General features: G+C 36.3%; 1 protein-coding gene across 1 annotated transcript in view; it reads left to right on the forward strand.

Moving 5' to 3' along the window:
• Positions 1-21488, forward strand: part of LOC110259585 — a 113918-nt gene extending 92430 nt beyond the window's left edge. Inside the window, exons 3-6 of the mRNA XM_021085070.1 lie at positions 12653-12987; positions 17954-18005; positions 20519-20600; positions 21173-21488. Of these exons, the coding sequence (XP_020940729.1) occupies positions 12653-12987; positions 17954-18005; positions 20519-20563 (432 nt within the window). The 3' untranslated portion in view covers positions 20564-20600; positions 21173-21488. The remainder of the gene's footprint in view (positions 1-12652; positions 12988-17953; positions 18006-20518; positions 20601-21172) is intronic.

The following is a 21860-nucleotide window of genomic DNA, read 5'->3' on the forward strand; positions in this document are numbered from 1 at the left end:
TATACTACTAATTCTAACCATAATGTTAAATACCAAAGTAGCCAGTGTTTATTAAGTACTTATGATGTGCCAGGCTCTTAGTCTTGTCATTGCTCTGTGTCATCTGTACAACTCTCTGAGATGGGTAGTAATAGTACCCCATTTTGAAGAAGGGAAGACTGAGTATCAGAAAGTTTAAACAATATGTTCAAGGTCATGCTGTTAAAATTGGGTTATAGACTTGGAACAACTAGCATCAGATCCCATTCTAAACCAAAAGGCCTAAACTGAGGGGCATTCAGCGTTTTAATAACTTGTCCTTTTATTGTCTGCTTCTTTCTTTTTCTTTTAAATTTTAATTGAAATATAGTTGAGTTTAACTGAAATATAGTTATCACTGAGAAATGATAATTTCTGCTGTAAACAAAATGATTCAGTTATATACATACACATATCCATTATTTTTCAAATTCTTTCCCCAAATAGATTATCACAGGGTATTGGGTAGAATTCCTTTTGCTATACAGTAGGTCCTCCATTCCATATACAGTAGTGTGCACAGGCCAATCCCAAACTGATTATTTTTCTACCCTGAAATCTGTGACTTTTAAAAGTCATATCATTGAGAATGAAAGCTGAAAGAAAATAAGTCAAAGTAAATCACTAATAAGATCTCTATGGGGCCTCAGTATGAGGGGGGCTGCACTTGAAGAAGAATGTCTCAGGATATAGCAGCATTGAAATCTCAGAATCTGTGGACACAAAAATTCAAAGAGAAGACCGCATTTCATTTCATTTTTATTAAATTTAAACTGTGAAGAAAGCTGAATTGGCCCTCTTGGGATATATCTCTGAATCTTAGTCTTCATTACAGCTTCCTGCTTTCTTGCCTGTTTAACAGGCTTCAGAGGTTACGTACTCCTTGGCCTAAGATATCATATTACCAGGGACTTCAGCCTTCCATGGCTCTTGTCTTCATGAGGGTCTCCATGTTGCTGCCCCAACAATCTGAGACACAATAAACACTTCTCTCCATATCATGTGTTGGAATCAGTGATTTTGTAGGTTGACTTAAAATTCCCTCAGGAAAGATCTTATCCACTAGGTTACTTACTTGAAGAACCTGAACTAGTTGTAGGTTAGCTCTTCCCACAATTTGTGAGAAAACTTATACTCTTTTATGGTAAGTCTGTGACTGCTGCTTTTGTAAGAGCTATGTCTGCTGGCCTTCAATAGTACTGTGTTTTTCCTTCTAGTCTTTTCCAGTGGTTCCATGGCTCGCTAAGGACCAGTTGCAGGATATTTTTCAGATTGACTTATTCTCCTGTATCCTACAGTGACTTTCACTCCTCCTGTGAAAGAGATGAAAAGAATTCCTTTTGCTGGGAATCTTTTCTTTCTTTTTTTCTTCCCTTCCTTACAGTCTCCAACATTGGGCCAGAAATCTTTTTTGTCCCCCCTCCCCACATTAAATCATGTGGTCTTCATTCTGAAAGTTTGTGACAAATGTTCTGCTTTAGAAACTTTAACTCTTTCTGCAACATACTTTAGAATGGTCTCTTCTCTTGCATTCATACTTATGCTACCTTTGGGAAAAGACTGGCAGTTTCACCACCGCTGGAGGTACTCCACAAGGATATGCTTGCAGTACCCACCATGAACGCATTAACACCCACTGGTAACATCTTAATCGTCACACCAGGGCCATTCTGCGTTTGTTTCCTCCTTGAACTTTCAGTAGCTTCTCCTGCCATTGCTCCTGAGTGTGTCTGTCCTGGATCTGTAACCTGGTTGTTCTCATGCTCACAGTATCTGCTTCTGGGATTATGGATCTCCGTGTTGCTGCCACCTTTACTGCTTGCTGCTCCCTACTCTTGCTATAGCTGAGCAGATTAAGAGTTTTTAATTCAAAGAAATTTTGTGATTAGCCAATTCAATCTCCCTTTTGATGTTAAGAATCTCTTTATTGTACCTTTGTTAAATGATCACTCTGTTTTGTGTGAACAGTTTCATTGCCAGAGAAAGTATTATTACAGTAAGTACTCATATACACTTATATTCTAGATACTTGTGCTAATTTTTCTATAAAAAGATTCCTAGAAGTAAGACTGGATTCAAGGAATATTCACACATTACATTCTGATGGCTAATGACAAATTATCTAGGGGTGTTCTCACACACATTATTACTGATTTATCATAATCCATATATTCCCAAGTTACTACCGAGGCTTAACACTGCTACACACTTGAGTCCACTGGGTGTACAGCTGGGATGGCCCCCAAACACTTGTCATACTCTACTTGTGGCTTGGAGATAAATGAGTTTTTCCAAAATTCTCAAATAGTCTTTCCCATGCTTCTGAAGTGGGACACAACTATGAATAAAAGTTTGACAAATGGCATCAGGCAAGCATAGCTGCTGTTTCTTATGACCATGAACAGAGATCATTATAGAATTCAGGTGAAGTTGCCTGATCAGCTCTGAGATCTTTGTAGGCTTGTCTTTTCTTGCAGACCCAGCCATGTCCAACACAGCCTATTGTTGTTTCAACCAGAGAGGCTGGTGAATGTGATGCCCATGGTAACCATTTGGACACGGTTATGTACATCAATTGCTTCTCATTTTTGCTGACCTGGATATAGATGTTTTCAAACATTTGTGTTTTCTTGAATATATTGTCCCTTTCCTTATATAATTGTTGCTGCAGGCCCACTGTTGAGATATGGAACATATCAACTGAAACCCCTGCTGTGGACAATGCAGTTTACCATAAATGTTCATGGCTGCCTTTTATCAAGACAGGTCTACCTCTGGTCTTTGATCATATAAACCAGAGCACCCAGTGGAAAGAATGACCTCAGCTGCCTAATTCCCACCCCCATGGGTCTGTGTTTATGTTCCACTGCTATTATCTTTTGATATAATAGTCTTTGTTTTTGCTTCTATACCCATCCTCTCAGGCTAGGACCAACAGCCTCCACAGGGCACAGGCAGGTCTTGCTGTAAACAGGAACAGGCAGGAGTGAGACATGCATGTGTCTAGTTATTTTATGAAGACATTAAGAAGGGGAAAAAAAGGTAGTCTTTAAAATTATTCATATATTTACATTTTTGCTTTTCTTTGTTTTGTACGTTTAAATTTTCATTGGTATTTATTTGGGCTGAAGTATTTTCTTTGACATTTCTTATGATTCAGTTTGCTAGTGACAAATTCTCCCAGCTGTTTATGTCATAATAAAGAGATCCTGTTTTTCTAGAAATGTTTTTGTTTTTGCTTTTATTCTTGAAGGACATTTTTGTAGAATACAAAGATCCAGGTGATTTTTTTTTCAGTGTTGTAATATCTTTATTTTAGTGGTTTTTTTTTTTAATTGACATTATTTCTGATGAGAAGTCAATCATAGTATTTATGTTTGTTCCCCTAAAGTATATCCTTTTGTTTGGCTACTTTCAAGATTTATTTTTCCTTAGTTTTGACTTTGATTTTTCAGCAGTTTGACTAAAACAGTCCTAGAGGTGTTTTCATTTGTGTTTACCCTGCTCCACATTTGTTAACTTTCTTGGATCTGTGGATTGGTATCTTCATTAAATTCGAAACATTTTTAGGAATTATTTTTTCAACATTTTTTTTTTTTGTACCAGCCCAATCTTTTTTCCTACTTCTGGAGGTTCCACTTGCATATATGTTAGAACACTTGATATTGTCACAAAAACATCAAGCTATTGTTGTGTTGCTTGTCTGTTTAAATTTTCCCTCTTTTGTGTGTTTTAATTTCCATTAATCTGTCAAGTTCATTGCTTTCCTGAAGTCTGCTGTTTAACCCATTCAATGAATATAAAATACTGTATTTTTATATTTAGAATTCCATTTAGTTATTTTTAATAATTTTTGTCTATTGAAATACTGTTTACTGATATTTGTAAATTCTTCTATTATCTCTAATATATTAATAATAGCAACTTTATAGTCCTTTCATCCTAAATCCAACATCTGTGTCATCTCTTGATCTCTTTCTCTTGACTTTTTACTTCTCCTGATTTTGAGTCACATTTTCCTGCTTCTTTGTAGCATCTTTTATACTATGTAATGGACATTGTGGATGCTACCTTATTATAAGCTAAATTTTTCTTGTCTTCCTTTACAGGATCCTGAGTCTTGTTCTAGACAGCAGTAATTTTTTTCATGGTTAGATACATGCTTTGTGGGGATTTTTAGAATTTGTTGGTGAAGGTCTAATGAAATGCATCCTCTGGACTACTGAAGACCTGTGCTTATTCTGTGGCCTTTCTTGGATCTTAAATAAATATCTCAATTTCTCAGCATTTCTGGCTGGTTCTAATTCTAATATATCCCAGCACTATATACTCTTCAAAATTTTATTTCATTTCAGTTTTCAATAGCTGGTCTCTGTGTGTTCTGAGTCTTGTTTTCCACTTAATGTTTGGCCAAAAACTCAAGTAACTCCTATGTGGGTTTCTGTAGTTTCTTTACTTCTCAGCTTTTTCATCTCTGGGACTAGGACACGTCATTTTAAGCCAACTTATCACCTCCATATTCTAATTTTGGCTTCCTTTTCATAATGAGATTGCTGTTCTGTTTGTCCTCTGCTTCCCTATGATGCTATTTAGAAAGTATCTCAATGTGAATATAGAGCTCATTTTATGTTTCCCATCTCTCAAGGATAATAGCCTGCTTATGGTCCAGTGACTGAAGACAGTTGTGTTATATATGTTTTATAGAGTTTACGGTTGCCTACAGTCAGTTGGTAAATTCAGTGTCTTACCCTTTTATGGTATATCTTCAAACCTGACTTTGAGTCCAAACTACAAATTTTTAGTGTTGTGACCTTAGACATATTTCTCAAATTTTCCACATTTTGGTTTCCCCATCTCTCCAAATAAGGTAGTAGTTCCCAATTAACTCTAAAGCATGTAACATAGACCTGCCACCATGGTTCCTAAATAAATGTTATGTTCATAGTATCTTTCTCTATCTCTTTATTACTTTTATTTTGGCTTAAGAGCATAGTGCCTAATTGAAATAACTAACCCTTTTAGTTTGCTCTGAATCTTTAGGGACAGAAATATAAAGTAAAGAAGGGGGCCATTTGGGGAAAATCACTCCTAAGAACTGTGTGTTCTGAGTCCTGAAGTACTTAATTTCCCATGTTTTACATATCACCGTAAGCACTAATACTTGCCAACAAATAATCTTTCTCTATGTGCATAGAGATTTATTATATTCTTCAGGCTCTCAGAATAACCAACAGCATGCCCTGGGCTAAAGGGAAATTTTTCCCTAATATGTTTCTATGTGGAAATCCTTAGAAGAACTCAGGAACTGTTCAGTGGGGCAAGATATGGATAGTTTTAAAAACCCACCAAGGCTCCACAAGCTTTGGCAAAGGTCTGTTTTAGGAGTTTTGTTTTTTTTTTTAATTTTAAGAACTGTTCTGAAGAATTAACATATTTAGAAACATACCATGTATAAACTACATTAATACAATGCAGAAATGTTTTACAAATGATTTATGGTGTATTTTGAAGTGATGTTCAGTTATAACACAGCAACAGCCATTGCAAAAACATTTATTTTAAGTTGCTGCATTGATTATAAATAGCTCACTAAAAATGCTAAGCAATTATATTGAAATGTGACATCCTTTTTGAACAACAAAAGAATATATAGTTCTTGTTGATGTTAAAATTGTTCTATTCTATAAATACATTGTTCTTGGTATTCATAAATTGCTATATGTTGTACACAGTGAGAAAACATCAAGGAAAAATTACCATCCATTTTTTTCAAAGTTGTCATGGGACCTGAGAAAAAACAAATCCAGAGTTTGGAGTTTGCTTTTCTTACAACTCTAATGACTCCAAAAAAGTCCATGTTGGTTATCCATGTATCTACTCTCTTCCATCTAGCCATCCCATTATTAGTATTGATTAAATAATAAATGTTTATTAAGAACTTACTATGTGCCAGGCCCTGAGCTAAGCTTGGAAGATGAAATTGCTGGCAACATAGATAAAGCTTCTGCTCACTTGCAGTTTCTATTTGAGCCAGTAATACAGAAAAACAGAATGACAATACACTGTGCAAAGACTGCTAGCAGGAATGTAGAATAACACCACATAGCAATTAAACACCCTAGTCTGTGGGAATTAATGGAAAATATATTATTTAAACTGAATTATCCTGGGGAAGAAAAATGTTAAGGGTTCTTCCAGCTGAGGGAATAGCATGTGTACAAGCCTGGAGGCCGGAAAATATGGCCACATTAAGAAGGACATTTGGAAGATCATCAGTGTAGAATGTGATATAAAAAGTGATTAATACTAAGGCTAGAGAAGCAGATATCAATGAGACTTCGAAGTCTTTTAGGGAGTGTAGAATTAATTCCTTAATTCCGAAAACAATATGGAGATGCTGAAGAATTTTAAGCACTGAAAGAACTGATGAGATCTGATTTTAAGTGGATTATTCTGAGGTTATTAGCATCTGCAATCTCCTTCACTAAAGCCAGATTTATTCCCACCCAGTTGCTGAAACCAGGTTAAGCAAGAAAGATCCATTTCCACAGGGAGAGGGAGTGTAATCTGTTTTGTGGCTCTATGTTAGCTATTCATTCTGCCCATCAGAGTCTCGACCCAGTTATTGCCATTTTCTTACCTTAATAAGCCACCCAGTCAACATGGCAGGACTTCTACCTTGATTTCTAATTAATTTTCTAGTTTCCCTGCCCACAAACATCTCACCAGCCTCATTGAATAGAATTCCTGTTCCTCACGTTTTTCTAACTTGTTTTCAGTACCATATGAAATGACTTTTCTTTCTTTCCTATCACTAGCTAGAGCTTTGAGCAAAACTAGATCGTCTCTTGCTTTCTTTTTTAAAATTGTAGTGTAGTTAATTTACAATATTGTGTTAGTTTCAGGTGTACAGCAAAATGATTCAGCTCTGTTTATCAATCATCTATCTTCTTTTTAAAATCCTTTTCCATTAAAGATTATTATGATATTGAATATAGTTCCTTATGCTATGGAGTATGTCCTTGTTTCTCTATTTTATATATAGTAATATGTATCTATTAATCCCAAATTACTCATCTACCCCCCCACCCCCACCAGCCCTGATATTTCCTTTGGTAACCATAAGTTTATGTTATAGGTCTGTGAGTCTATTTCTGTTTTGTAAATAAGTTCATTTGTATAATTTTTTAAGATTCCCACATATAAATGATAACAACACCGTGGAACATCTGTCTTTTCAGATTAAAGTTGTCTTCAAATATATGCCCAGGAGTGGGATCGCTAGATCATACGGCAACTTTATTTTGTTTTTTGAGGAGCCTCCATTCTGTTAGGAGGGTTCCCTTTACTCCAAACACTCTTGAGCATTTATAATTTTTAGACTTTTTAATAATGACCATTCTAACCAATGTGAAGTGATTTTTTATCATGGTAGTTTTGATTAGCATTTTTCTAATAATTAGCAATATTGAGAATCTTTTTATGTACCTGTTGGCCTTCTATATGTCTTCTCTAGGCAAATGTCTATTTAAGTATTATGCCCATTTTTGATTGAGTTATTTTTTAAAATATTAACCTATATCCATGAGATGCAGGTTCGATCCCTGGCCTTGTTCAGTAGGTCAGGAATCCAGCATTGCTATGAGCTGTGATGTAGGTCACAGATGCGGCTCAGATCTCATGTTGCTATGGTTGTGGTGTAGGCCCAGCAGCTGTAGCCCCAATTCGACCCCTAGCCTGGGAACTTCCATAGGCCATGGGTGCAGCCCTAAATGCAAAAAAAAAAAAAAAAAAAAAAAAAAAAATTAAACTATATTAACTGCATATTTTGGAAATTAGTCCCTTGTCAATACCATTATTTGCAAATACTTTCTCCCAGTTTGTGGGTTGTTTTGTTTATAGTTTCCTTTGCTGTACAAAAGTATTTAAGTTTAATTATGTCCCATTTGTTTATTTTTGTTTTTATTTGCATTGCTCTAGGAGATGGATCCCCAAAAATACTGTTGTAATTTACATTAAAGAGTATTCTGCTTATATTTTCCTTTGGTACTTTTATAGTATCTGGTCTTACATTTAGGTCTTTAATCCATTTTGAATTTATTTTGTATGTGCTGTTAGAGGATGTTCTAATTTCATTCTTTTATGTGTAGCTGTAAAGTTTTTCTAGAACTGCTTGTTGGAGAAATTGTCTTTTCTCCATTGTATATTTTGTCTCCTTTATCATAGATTAATTAACCATAAGTGTATGGATTTCTTTCTGGGCTTTCTATCCTGTTTCACTGGTCTGTGTGTCTGTTTTTGTGACAGTAGCATAATGCTTTGATGACTATAGCTTTATAGTTTAGTCCAAAGTCAGGGAGCCTGATTTCTCCATTCTTCCTTCTCAAGATTGTTTTGGCTATTCAATGTCTTTTGTGTTTCCACATAAGTTTTTATTTTGGGGTTTTTTTGTCTCTTAAAAATTGCAGTGCATATCAGCACTATTCAAATGTTTGGACCTAAGCCTCAGAACACTTTCTTGTTTTCTTCTGGATTCATACCAGTCAAAAAAATCTTCTGATCCTTTATTAGAAATATTATTAATATATGTTACATATTAGGTTATGTTTATTACTAACATAATTGTAATATAACAATATTATTATTATTCAGTAGAAACCTGGGTTTTTAAAAAAGGAAAATTATACTGGATATATTTTTTCAAACTATACATAGCTCTTCCTCCCATCCTGCTGATTGTGATATTATTATTTTCCTTTTACCTTAAAATGCATATTTTAGAGATTCATGGCATATATACTAACATTGAATGTTGATTTCCACCAGATAGTGCCAGTTTATTACAACTTCTTGAATACTATAATCTGGACTTCTTAGTAATATATTAAAACTGCAAAAGAACAATCTAGCCCTTTTTTTCTTTTTCCTCTGTGGTACAGTTTGCTTCAAGTTTAAATTTATCTGAGGCATTAAACTGTGAGCTCAGACACAAGTGAAAAGGTCCTCTGAGCATCAATGATGTAAAACAAAGTCCAAATGGCTTATTTCATGGGAGATTAAAATCTTCCTAAAGCACACATCAAGTTCTCATAATTGAGCATCAAAATAAAACAGCAGATTAGAAACAATGGAACATACAAATATGAGAAAGAAAAAAAATGACAGCTATCAACAGAGGAAGAAATCCAATTTACTTAATGCAAATCCCCCAAATATAAGGCATTATTGAAATATATAAAGCAAAACATTTATGCAATTTAATAATACACATTAACAATGATGAGATTAAATCACTAAGAAATAATCATTTTTTGAGTTATATATTCCGTTGAAGAAATTGTAGAAATGTTGGAGCATTTTAACCATTCCTATCATAAGTAGCTAAAACATAAAGAGATGATACTTAAATTATTTGTGGTAATTGAATGGAAAGCACTTTGGCTTTTGGACTCAATGTTTCAAATGGCAGCTATGTATCATGTTCTACTCTGTTTCTAATCTAAGATTTGAATGTTGCAAACAAGACATAATTCACTGGAAAATGATAGGCCTAGGCTATAGTCAATAGACTTGGGTATTCTGATTCTGTTTCTTAACAGTTGAATGGTCTCTGGCAAGATATTTATCCTGAGCCTCAACTTCCTCATTGGTAAAAATGAGAGAAATTAACAATCATTTTGCTGTAATGCTCTAAGGATTAACACGGTAGCATGCCAAATATAACACCTGATATATGACTACTGAATAAATAAGTGCCATCATTAAAGATGGTAAAATTGTAAACAGTTATAATCATTCTTAAGATAGTATTTCTCATCAGGGGACTCATGCATGGGATGTTAAAACAAGTTTTATATAAACATCCCAAGGTATCTCCTGAATATTAGTTGTTTTACATGTGAAGTGTTGCCAGACTTCACATATTAGAGGCTCTCTAGCACAATAGGAGTCTGGACACTCTACAGATAAGAGTACCAAGGTTTAGGAAGGATAAAGAACCTGGGCTGAGATCATACGGAAAATAGTAAGTTGATATCCTCAGCTGAGAATATTTACTAAGCTCCCGCCCTCCAGGGTTCATTTGGCATCTTAAACATCTTGTTGAGGATTTCTACTTTATATTCTTACGTTATATGAAATTAACACAGAGGTGGCCCACTAATTTCTATGTGTGTGGCATAGAGGTGAGCCATTGACAGGGAGTATATAAGAAAAGTATCTGAATAGATTAGCAATGAGATCCTGCTGTGTAGCACTGGGAACTATGATTAGTCACTTATAATGGAACATGATAATGTGAGAAAAAAGAATGTATACATGTGTGTGTAACTGGGTCACCATGCTGTACAGTAGAAAAAAAATATAGCATTGGGGAAATAAATAAATAAACAACAAACACTGTATTTAAAAACTAAAGAGACTGTGTACTTAGATTACACTTGAAGTTGTATTTTCAAGGAATGGAATGTGAATCAGTGTTAAAATCTCTCCCATCTACTCTTAGCAATGCTACTGAATTTAGCTATTGTTTTTGTCAAAATTAATCAGATCTTTCAGTGAATTTAATGCTTTCACCGTGGATTGATATTTCAGAATCATCCTTTTCTCTACCTATTTTCTCGTTCTCTGCATCCTTTTATCCATTGTTTGTTGATGTTCTTTGAAAACATCTGTGTTTATTTCTCTTCACATTCTTACCAGTCCAGGTGCTATGTGTTTGCGAATTAGACTTGTGCCAACATATTTTAATTGGTGCTCTGTCCAATATTTCTCTAATTTTCTGTTATTTTGTGTATTTTTTTTTCAGACTACTCATATGAAAACACCTCTTTCCTTTTGTTACTTCCTTGTTTAAAACTCTTTTCTGGATTCTTCAGAACTGTAAAACAAGACACAGAATACTTGGACAAATATCCATTCTGGGACTTCTGTATTCTTTGTTTCATGCTTTTGCGCTTTTCAAATTTGTTATGATAAATCCTTAGTTCTTTCATTTTTTAAACTTTCTTCTTACCTGAATAAATGGTGTTTCTAAGACTGCCATTTGTAGTTATGGATCTAGATGGTATTGCTTTAATGAATGTATTCAACATACTGTGCTGCATTATTACATTATTTAAATGTACATTATAAAATATGTTTCTAAGAATACTATTTATTCATTACCTCAGGGTAGATAATTTTTTGTTGTGGTAAAAGAAATCACATTACATGGGATCTAAACTCTAAACAAATTTAAGTGTATAGCATTTTAGTGTTAACTATAAGTATAGTGTTGTATAGAAGATCTGTAGAACTCTTCTATCTTGCATGACTGAAACTCTTTTCTCTTTTAGTAGCAGCTTTCCTTTTCTGCCTCCCACCAACACCTAACAACTGCCATTCTACTTTTTAGTCTTATGAATTTGACTACTTTGGACATGTCATACAAATATAATCATGCAGTATTTATCCTTCTATTTGGCTTATTTTCCTTTGCATGATGTCTTGAATGTCTATCCATATTGTCACATGTGATAAGATTTTTTTTTATGGCTATAAAATATTCCATTATAGGCACATACCACATTTTGTTTATCCATTCTTCAGTCGATAGACATTTAGGTTGTTTATACCGCTTGACAATTGTAAGTAATGCTGCAGTAAACATGGAAGTGAAAATACCTCTTCAATACCCTGATTTCAATTCTATAAAACTAAACGTACTCTTACCATGTGATCCATCAATCCCAAATCTTGTTATTTACCCAAAGGAGTTGAAAATTTCTGTCTCCACAAAAACCTGAACATGAATGTTTATAGCAGCTTTGTTCATAATTGCCAGAAGCAACCAATCTGTCCTTCATTTAGTGAGTCGATAAACCATTGGTATATCAATATGATACCATGTTATTTATTCCCAGAAAGAAACAAGCTATTAAGCCATGAGGAGACATGGGGGATGTTTTATTTTTGTTGTTGTCATTTGTTTGTTTTTGTTTTGTTTTGATTTTGCTTTTTTTAGGGCCACACCCATGGCATATGGAAATTCCCAGGTTAGGGAGCTACAGCTGCTGGCCTATGCCACAGCCATAGCAATGCCAGATCCAAGCTGCATCTGTGACCTACACCACAGCTCATGGCAATGCTGGATCCTTTAACCACTGAGCAGGGCTAGGGATCAAACTTGCATCCTTATGGATACTAGTTGGTTTCAATTCCACTGAGCCAAAATGGGAACTCCAGACATGGGGAATGTTCAATGCATATTAGTAAGTGAAAGAAGTCAATATGAAAAGGCTACATACAATAGGATTCCAACTATATGATGTTATGGAAAAGATGAAACTATGAAGACTGTAAAAATAACACTGGTTTTCAGGAGTTGGGGGAAGGAAGGGATGAATAGGCAGGCACATAGGATTTCTAGGTAGTGAAACTGCTCTATATGGTATTATAGTGGTGGATATATGTCATTAAATTTATCTAAATCCATAGAATGTATGTATCAAATGATATTGTTAAATTTCTATTTCATTTCTCTCTTCCACTAGTCTGTCCATGTCACGAGACATGTTTTTCCAATCTTCTTACTTGATTATCTACCCCTAGCCCCTCCTCATGTGATCTCATCAAAAGAGTGCAATAAAAGCAGGTGTGGTTTCTTGAGGCGGGACTTTTGGTTCTAGAGACCTTGAGTTCCCAGGTTTCCATCTTTACTATCCCTGTGTTTTGTTTTGTGTTGGCATTTTGTTTTGTGTTGGCTCTTTCCTTAAGTTCCACAGCACCCGTTCTTCAGCCCCATCCTGCTGAGCTGGTCTTGGCAAGTGGCGCCCAACATGGGGCAGGGAAACAGGCAGGTGAAGAACGAAGAACTGTGACTACAGCAGGAATTTTTATTCATTGTAAGTGCTGTGGAGCCCTGAGAAGAAGGGAGGAATTTTGCATGGCCACGCTGAAGAAATCGTGTGGATGTGTTCCTTCTCTCAGGTATTTACAGGGTAAAATGGGAAATTTCAGGAAACTATAGTCCTTACATTTCTTTGTTAGGACAACTCCTTAAAAAAGGGGGTGCAAAAATAAGTGAAAGTAAGCTTTTGGAACTTTTTCAGACTATTGAGAAACATTGTGATTGGTTTCTTACATTAAAACATTAGATTTAAAGACATGGGAAATGGTGGGTACGGAACTTAGGATATTGCATGATGAGGGTGTTTCAATTCCTGTGTCTATTTGGAGTACTTGGAGCTTAATTAAATCAGTTTTAGAACCTCTACAGATCCAGAGGACTTAGAGGAGGAAGAAGGGGAGTTTACACCTTTGATGGAAGAACCTAAATATGTAGTCCCTGAACAAAAATATCATAGAGAATATTTGGCTCCTGAGCCTTCAGCTCCAAATGTTGATTCTGATATTCCTCAATTGCCTCCTATTAGGAGTAAGGTGACGAGGACTCATCAAACCTCTACTTCTAGGGTTGCAAAGAAAATGAGCGCTATCCCTGAACACCATCTATCATCCATTCAACAGCGAATTTTACAGGCTCAAAGGGAAGGCAATTTGGACGCCATACATTTAGCCTTTCCAGTAACTGTCAGGGAGACAGCGTCTCTAGGCATTGATCCCACCAACCCTAATGGAGTTTATGAGTTCATTCATGAGCCCTTTCCTTTTAAAATTCTTAAAGAATTAAAACAAGTCATTCAAAACTATGGTGTTAATTCTCCCTTTACAAAAGGAATCATACAGGCAGTAGCTGAACGAAATCATATGATTCCTGCTGATTGGCATAACTTAACCCTGCTGTGCTATCACCTAGTGAATATTTACAATTTAAGTCTTGGTGGCAAGATCATGCCCAAATTACTGCTAATTGTAATCAGGCTCGAAATCTGCCTATTACAATGGAACAAATGTTAGGGCTTGATCCTTGGGGTAATCCTCAAGATCAAATGAGAATGAATGATTTAGCTATTGAACAGATTAGGCAATGTTGCTTGATGGCGTGGGATAAAATTGAATCTGGGATAAAATTGAATCTAAGGGTCAAATAAATACTTATTTTCAAAAGATCCTACAAGGCCCTAAGGAAACTTATACTGAATTTCTAGCTCATTTACAAGAGGCATTAAAATGACAAATTACTAACTCTGAGGTGTCTGATACTATTTTTCAATTGTTAGCATATGAAAATGCAAATACTGATTGCAAAAAGGCCACAGGATTTTTAAAAGGAAAAGCTAACATTGCTGAATATATTAAAGCCTGTCAGGGAGTGGGGACGGAGTCCTTTAAGGCCTCAATGCTAGCCTAAGCAATTGCTAATTTAAAGAGAGCCTCTCACTCCAAATAATTACAGGCTGGAGTTTCACTTACCGTCAGGTGAAACCAGTTAATATGGGAATGCCTGACAGGACTTTATGTACCTTCAAGAGAATGAAAAATCAAATTCATTGGAATATATGCAGGGCTACGGAGGGGGTCATACTGCTTAATGGTTCCTATGGAACTATGGGATTCGTCCCCTAAGGGGAAGCCGATTCCTGTCTGTATGGGCCATCAACCTCTGTGTTCTGTTAATGAATTACTCTCTTGGACAGTCTCCAGCCAATCAGGCCAATAAGAATAAAGAATATATATATATATACACATACACATACATAAAGTCTTCGAAACTGCTCAAATCAAAGCTAGGGAAGATGAAGGGAATGATGCTATAAATGCCAAAGGCAAATTAGGATAGAACAAGATTCCCCACAGGGTGTCAGGTGGTTTCTATGAGTGATCCCAGTTGGTCTGTTGATGAGGGAGATAACCACAATTGGCATAGAAATCATTTTGTTACTTGTATAGTAGAGGGATTAAAAGCCTCACGAGTAAAGCCCATTAAAAACTATTGGAGGTTTACTAGGGGAACAAGAGTCCATCAGCTTTCTTAAAAAGACTCAGAAAGGCATTGAGAAAACATATACCAAGGAACCCAGAAACAATGGAAGGCCAAATAATTCTTAAGGATAAATTTATAGTTCAATTGGTGCCAGATATATGGAGAAAGCTCAAAAAAATTGGCTTTGGGCCCTGATCAGGACCTGGAGCACCTCCTCAGAGTAGCAACTCAAATATGTTATAATCGGGGCCAAGAAGAATGAAAGGAGAACAAGAAGAGAGAGAAAAAGCTGAGGCTCTAGTTATGGTGCTGCAGGGAGTCAATCTGGAAGTTTCCAAGGTGAGAGGACTAGGGCAGAGACCTATGCCCGGAGCCTGTTTCCTCTGTGGAAAAGAGGGATTCTTCAAATGGGAATGACTTAGACTCAGCTGTGCCTCATATGTTGGGGAGATCACTGAAGAGGGACTGCCCCTGAAGATGAAGGTCTCTGTGGAGACCCCTCAGGCCCAGGATCAAGACTGATGGGACATTTCCATAATGGCTCCTGTCCTTATCATCACTCAGGAGACCTGAGTGACTCTAAATGTAGGAAGAGAGCCTATTGACTTCCTCCTGAATACGGAGCCACTTTTCAGTCCTTCTCTCCAATCCTGGGCCCCTCCTCATGAATCTGCCATATTCATGTTTCTGGCAAGCCAGTTACAAAATTTTTACACAACCTTTGAGTTGTGACTGGGAATCCATATTCTTTTCTCAATGCCTTTCTGATTGTTCCAGACTCCAATTCCTCTTTTAGAAAGAGATATTTTGTAAGAGGTTAAAGCCTCAATTCACATGGCAATGGAGGACGTCCCATGTGGCTCACAACATAACTACTCGGCAAGTGGCGCCCATCTGGGGTGCCAGGAATATATGCCTCAATCAAGGTTTCTCCATTTCCTTAACTAAGGCCTTGCTATTATAAAATCTAAATGTTGTATTCCTAATTGTTCATAGAATGTGTCTCATTCCCTGTTAGATCTTCAACAGTAGATTCATGAGCTGTCCTATCCAGCTCCATCTTTTGGAGCTGCTTTGTGGAACCAGCTGACCTCCTCTTCCTGGTGAAAAAATATTTCTTCACCATATTCATTGTGATCTTGATCCTGTTATTATAATTAATTGTATTTCTTGCTTCATTACATCTTGATTAAGAGCTATCAATATTCAAATGTTGATAGAAGGGGTATCCAAAGCAATGTGTCAGGGCCCACTTGACTGTCCCATGAGTGGAGACCTAACTGCTTTCCCTAACGATGCCCCTTTTCAGCAGGAAGAAGTTTGAGCGGTCGTCGCCCCTTTTCCCACAGAGTCTCCAACTCAGGGGTGGGGATTGAGAATATGAGCTTTGATACATTCTTTGTAAAATAAGGGTCGCATAGATCCCCAACTGCTATAAAGGTTACAGTTATTACCCTGTGGAACCATCCTCTGCTACCACATCATAGTCAAGAAGTCTGCATCCGCAGCTCACACGGACACCTGGGAGGCTGTGCCAGCACCTCGAGAATCCCCTCATGGTCAAGTTCCAGAGACTTCCTTCGCCATCATCAGAGAACATTAAGCCCTGCTCTGGCCACCCCTAGAAGCTGGTCAGTCTACACATGGCAGAAGCCCGAGGAGTTCTACGTGAGACTTAATTTGGACTCTGAGACTTAACTTGGACTTGAGTTCTGTCTATAGATGGGGGAAGCAAACAACTTGGGAAGTAGTGTTTTTGTCCTCCTGTAAAAACAAAAAGGAGGAGATGTCATGAGACATGTTTTTCCAATCTTCTTGCTTGATTATCCACCCCTAGCCCCTCCTCATGTGATCTCATCAAAAGAGTGAAATAAAAGTGGTGTGGTTTCTTGAGGCGGTGCTCTTGGTCCTAGAGACCTTGAGTCCCCCGGGTTCCCACTTTTACTATCCCTGTGTTTTGTTTTGTGTTGGCTTTTTCCTTAAGTTCCACAGCACCCATTCTTCAGCCCCATCCTGCTGAGCTGGTCTTGGCATGGCCAGATGTTGGAAAAGTATATTTAAAAATATTACATTTCAGCAAGTTCCAATGTGACACAGTAGGTTAAGGATCCAGTATTGCTGCAGCTGTGCCACAGGTTGCAACTGTGGCACAGATGCAATCCCTGGCCAGGGAACTTGTTTATGCTGCAGGTGTGGCCAAAAAAAATATATATATCACACTTTAAGTTAAATTTTTGCCAATTTGTTTTTGTGTATCTTATAGTTTTTATTTGTTTTGTTAAATATATTGCTTGGTGTACACATAAATTTATGACCTGACATACATTCCTTATCACACTTTTTAAAATTTTGTCACTTCTGAGTTTTTTTTTTTTCCTTATTCTTTTGGGGGGGGTGCATTTACCTTTCTCCTTTCTTTCAACTTTTCTGTTTCACACTTCTCTTAAATGTGTAATTTTAAGTAAGATATGGCTGAGTTTTATGTTTCACCTGTTTACCTGATGGTCTTTGTCTTTTAATGGGAATAGTCAGTTATTTCATGCATTGTATAGATTGAAATAACTTATTTTATACATTTTACTTGATGTCTATTTTTAAAATTACTGGAGTTCTCTGTGGCTTAGGTTAAAGATCTGGGCAGTCACTGTAGTGGCTTATGCTTATGTTACTCTCAGGTGTGGGATCAATACCTGCCCCAGAAACTTCCACACGCCATGGATATGGCCAAAAAATTTTTTTTATCTTTTGCATTTTTTTCCTCTCTTTTTTTTTTTTTTTTTTTTTTTTGATCAAGATACTTCTCATTTTCCCTTTGTGGTTCTTGAACTTTTATTAAAGTGAATATTCAAATTAATAGAACACTATGTTAAAATGGATATTAATAGCAATATTAACAGAGAAAAGGAAATAGGAAAAGCATTGTGAGGAGGTTGTATATAAAGAGGAAATAACTCAAACCACTTAGTTTAAGTAACTGAGAATGTGCTATATATTATTCATAAGAACTTCAAGTTTGAATGAAATCTAATGACAGCTTTTTTTTTTTTTTTTTTTCCCCTGTTCCATTAGGATCTGCCTCTCAGAATCTCTGTCAAGACATTCAGCATCTGGAGTGCTCAAGGTACAGAGCCTGGCTTTAAGGGCCATTCACTGGGTGCGAGGCTGGTGAAGTGTGTAGCTATTGAACTAAATTCCCTCTAAATTCCTTCCAGCTCAAGAAACTTTGATTCTATAAAGAGCTTCATCTCCTCTGAAACAATTAAAATTATATATCTGGTAACCTTTTCTGAAATCTTAATGAGAAAAATTAGGAGAAAAGATATAGCAATGTGCATTTACTTAATGATTACTCAATATCTTTCACCTTTATTGCTTTTCTCCCAAACTATACCTTTTCTTCTTATTGTCTGGCAACTCTCCCAGATCCATGGAGCATACCCCACTAGAATCAGAACATAGATTTTAAACTATGAGCCTTGGGCAGCAAAATGAAGTGGAGAGTTAGAAATTTCCAAGTGAATTCACTCTGAAATGGTGGGAAAATAAAACAAGTGTGAAAATTATTTTTAGATATAGATTTTAATGCACTAGATACTAGTTTAACACATTTTGATTTCTTTAAAATTTTTATTTGGATATTTAAGGAATACATTTGTAATGAAGACATAAGGGCTTCTCTTGTGATTTCCAAAGCCACACATTACAGTCTCCTGAGCAGGTTATTTTTTATTATTTTGCTTTTTAGAGCCATACCTGTGTCATATGGAAGTTCCCAGGATACAGGTAGGATCAGAGCTGCAGCTCTGAGCCTATGCCAGAGCCACAGCAAGCCAGATCTGAGCTGCATCTGTGATCTACACTACAGCTCACAGCAACAATGGATCCTTAACCTACTGATCAAGGCCAAGGATTGAACCTGCATCCTCATGGATACTAGTTAGGTTCATTGCCACTGAGCCACAACAGGAACTCCTGAGCAGGTTATCTTTAAATGTGAATTTTTAGACTGTAAACCAGAGAGTCTGACTTAGTAGATTTCACGTGAGGTCCATTATTCTATAGTTTAGAATATTTTATTGCATGACTCTGTGCATAGAAAGTTTGAAGAATTGCTGAGAAAAAGACACAACCCAGTTTTCTGTTTATTTCTCTAAGATGTTAATGCATAACAACTTTATGCTAAAAAATGTTGACATTTTTGAATGAACTGTCTAACCAGTTTGAATAGGTCAGTTCCAATCAAATCCAAAAATTATGCAATCCAAGTGTCAAATTTGAAGCAGTTGTGGAAATTTACGGAAAGCTTTCCCAATGAGCTGTCCATATAGTGACAGCCTAAAACCTGAAAAAGTTTCTATCTTTGTTTTATTAATCTTAACAGATTTAACATGTTTTTTTTGGACAGTTCATATACTTTGAGTAAATAAGAGTATATTAAAACACCAAGAATATAAAAAATTAAAAGCTACATTAAAGTGCAATACCAAGTCACTTTTTACTATGTATACATAATAATTCAGAAAGAACAGAAGCAATGTAACTATGACCCTCATGGAGCAATACCCTTAATCTATTCTTTTACTTGTCAAAATATGGTGACTTATTTTAAAAGAAATGACAATAATACATAATGCTAATATGCGTGACCACCAAGAACATGGAGATACTAACTAAGGTGGATTATTGATTACTTATGGGTGAACCACCTATTCATTCCATTTTGTTCTTATATTGGGACATTTAAAATATATATTTTTTGAAAATCCAGTGTAGCATCAGAGTTTAATGTTTGCAGCTGGATTTAAGGCTTCAATTTTACTTTCTTTTTTTTTTTTTTCCTTACATTGGGAACTCTGAGGGTTTACTTTTTCCACTTTCATATGTAACATAGAGCAGTGTTAATTATGTTTATCATGGTGTTCACTACAGCCAGTGCTCCTTTGTCTTATAACTGGAAGTGTATACTTTTTTTTTTTTTTTTTTTTGCTATTTCTTTGGGCTGCTCCCACGGCATATAGAGGTTCCCAGGCTAGGGGCTGAATCGGAGCTGTAGCCATCAGCCTACGCCAGAGCCACAGCAACGTAGGATCCGAGTCGCGTCTGCAACCTACACCACAGCTCAGGGCAACTCCAGATCGTTAACCCACTGAGCAAGGGCAGGGACCGAACCCGCAACCTCATGGTTCCCAGTCAGATTTGTTAACCACTGCACCACGACAGGAACTCCCAATTTTACTTTCAACATGTATCACATATATGCAAATTTAGTTTTTAGATGCAATTAGCAGTCTATTAGCACATAAATGGAATAATTCAAAATTGCAATTACATGTAATAAAAACCATCTTTTCCCCCTAAATGTATCTTTGTTTTGGTTTAAGATGTGAGCTTGCTATTCTCCCTCACCCCTGACCTGTGTCAAGTGCACTCAGCATGTTTAGGAAAGTGAAAAGCAGATATTAAGTCAGAAGAATAATTATCATCAAGGAAGGAAAACTGATCAATTTGTTTGGAGGATTTGGACTTAAAAGATTTCATTGTTGTTCAGCATATCCCCACTCCTCTTAACAAGTGAAGTATTGCAAACACATAAATGAGCTGTCTTGAATAATATTTTTACTGTTTAATACACAGGATAGCAACTTTGTAGCTTACCTTCCTGATCATTCACATCTATAAAGTGAGTCACTTATAATTTTCTCTGGATACTTGACAGGTAAATTGATTTTAAATATAGTACTATTTAGCTTTTATATTGTAGTTGTTCCCCTGGAGAAAGTGAAGTACTTTGGATGATATGTTGATATTTTAATCCATATGAATTCCATGGAAAATATTTTGTGTTAATAAGAGGACACTGTAGTTGTCTGAAAGAACCAATGGTCCACTTCAGTTTTAAGTACCCTTGTGTTGTCTATTCATTGTGGCTCACTTGAGTAGCATAGATCTGAGAAATATTTAATCAACTTGGTGTCCCTGTGAGAATTGTAATGATTCTCATGCTGGAGACACTATAGGCAACAATACAATGTGGACCTTACTTTGGCTCAATCTCTTAGATTATACATATTTAATCTACACTTTTGATGCAGGTACCTCACAGACCTAACAAAAAAGGTATATTCCTTATGCTTTTAGAAATGACTTGTTTAAAACTGAATAGCTTAGAGCCCTTCCTTGTGCAGTTCCCTGTCTTAATTTCACTCTAAACCCATGAGTGACAAATTAGGCACCCCGAGCACAATTGCCTGTGGGTCAGAGCTTATAAACACATTTTTTTTTTTTTAGGGACTTTCCCTAGTTTGCCCTAATCTCTGATCAACATATCCTTTTTGCAAGTATTTTTATATTGAGAAAAATTGAGATATGACAACCCAGAAGACTGAGATCACACTGAGATGTCATGACACCAACCTAGATGACTAAAGATTCCCCCAAAGAAAGAAGAATGCATATTTGCCCTCAACCCTTACTCTTTTTTTCTCCTTTTTACTGTAAATCTCCCCAGAATTCTTCCCAATGGAGGACACAGTCTTGAGGGCATTAGCCTGCCATAGCCTCCTTTACCTGGAAAAACAATAAAAGCTATTTTTTTCTCCTTTAAGCAGAACTCTGTCTCCGCATTTCTATTTGGCACCTGTAGACAGAGGTCGCATTTCAGCAATACTTTGGCCTTTCATTTCTTCAGCCAAACAGAGCAGAATTATCATATAAAGAAGGAAATTCACTTTGGAAGGTTGTTTACTGGGAAAAGGAGGAAATCCCCAGTTCTCCAAGGGAGACAGGATATTTATGAAATGTTAAATATCAAATGAGGGTTGTATAGACTAAGCATCAAAAGAATGATACAGAAAATTCATGCAAAGAAAGGCTTGTGAGATGGGAACAAACAGTTAAGAGAGGATATGGGATTTTTGTTGGGCTTTAATAGTGAAAGGGACTTAGATAAATGTGGACGAGAGAGAGAAAGTCTATG

Source organism: Sus scrofa, chromosome 1 (genome assembly GCF_000003025.6).
Source record: "Sus scrofa isolate TJ Tabasco breed Duroc chromosome 1, Sscrofa11.1, whole genome shotgun sequence".
NCBI classification, from domain to species: Eukaryota; Metazoa; Chordata; class Mammalia; order Artiodactyla; family Suidae; genus Sus; species Sus scrofa.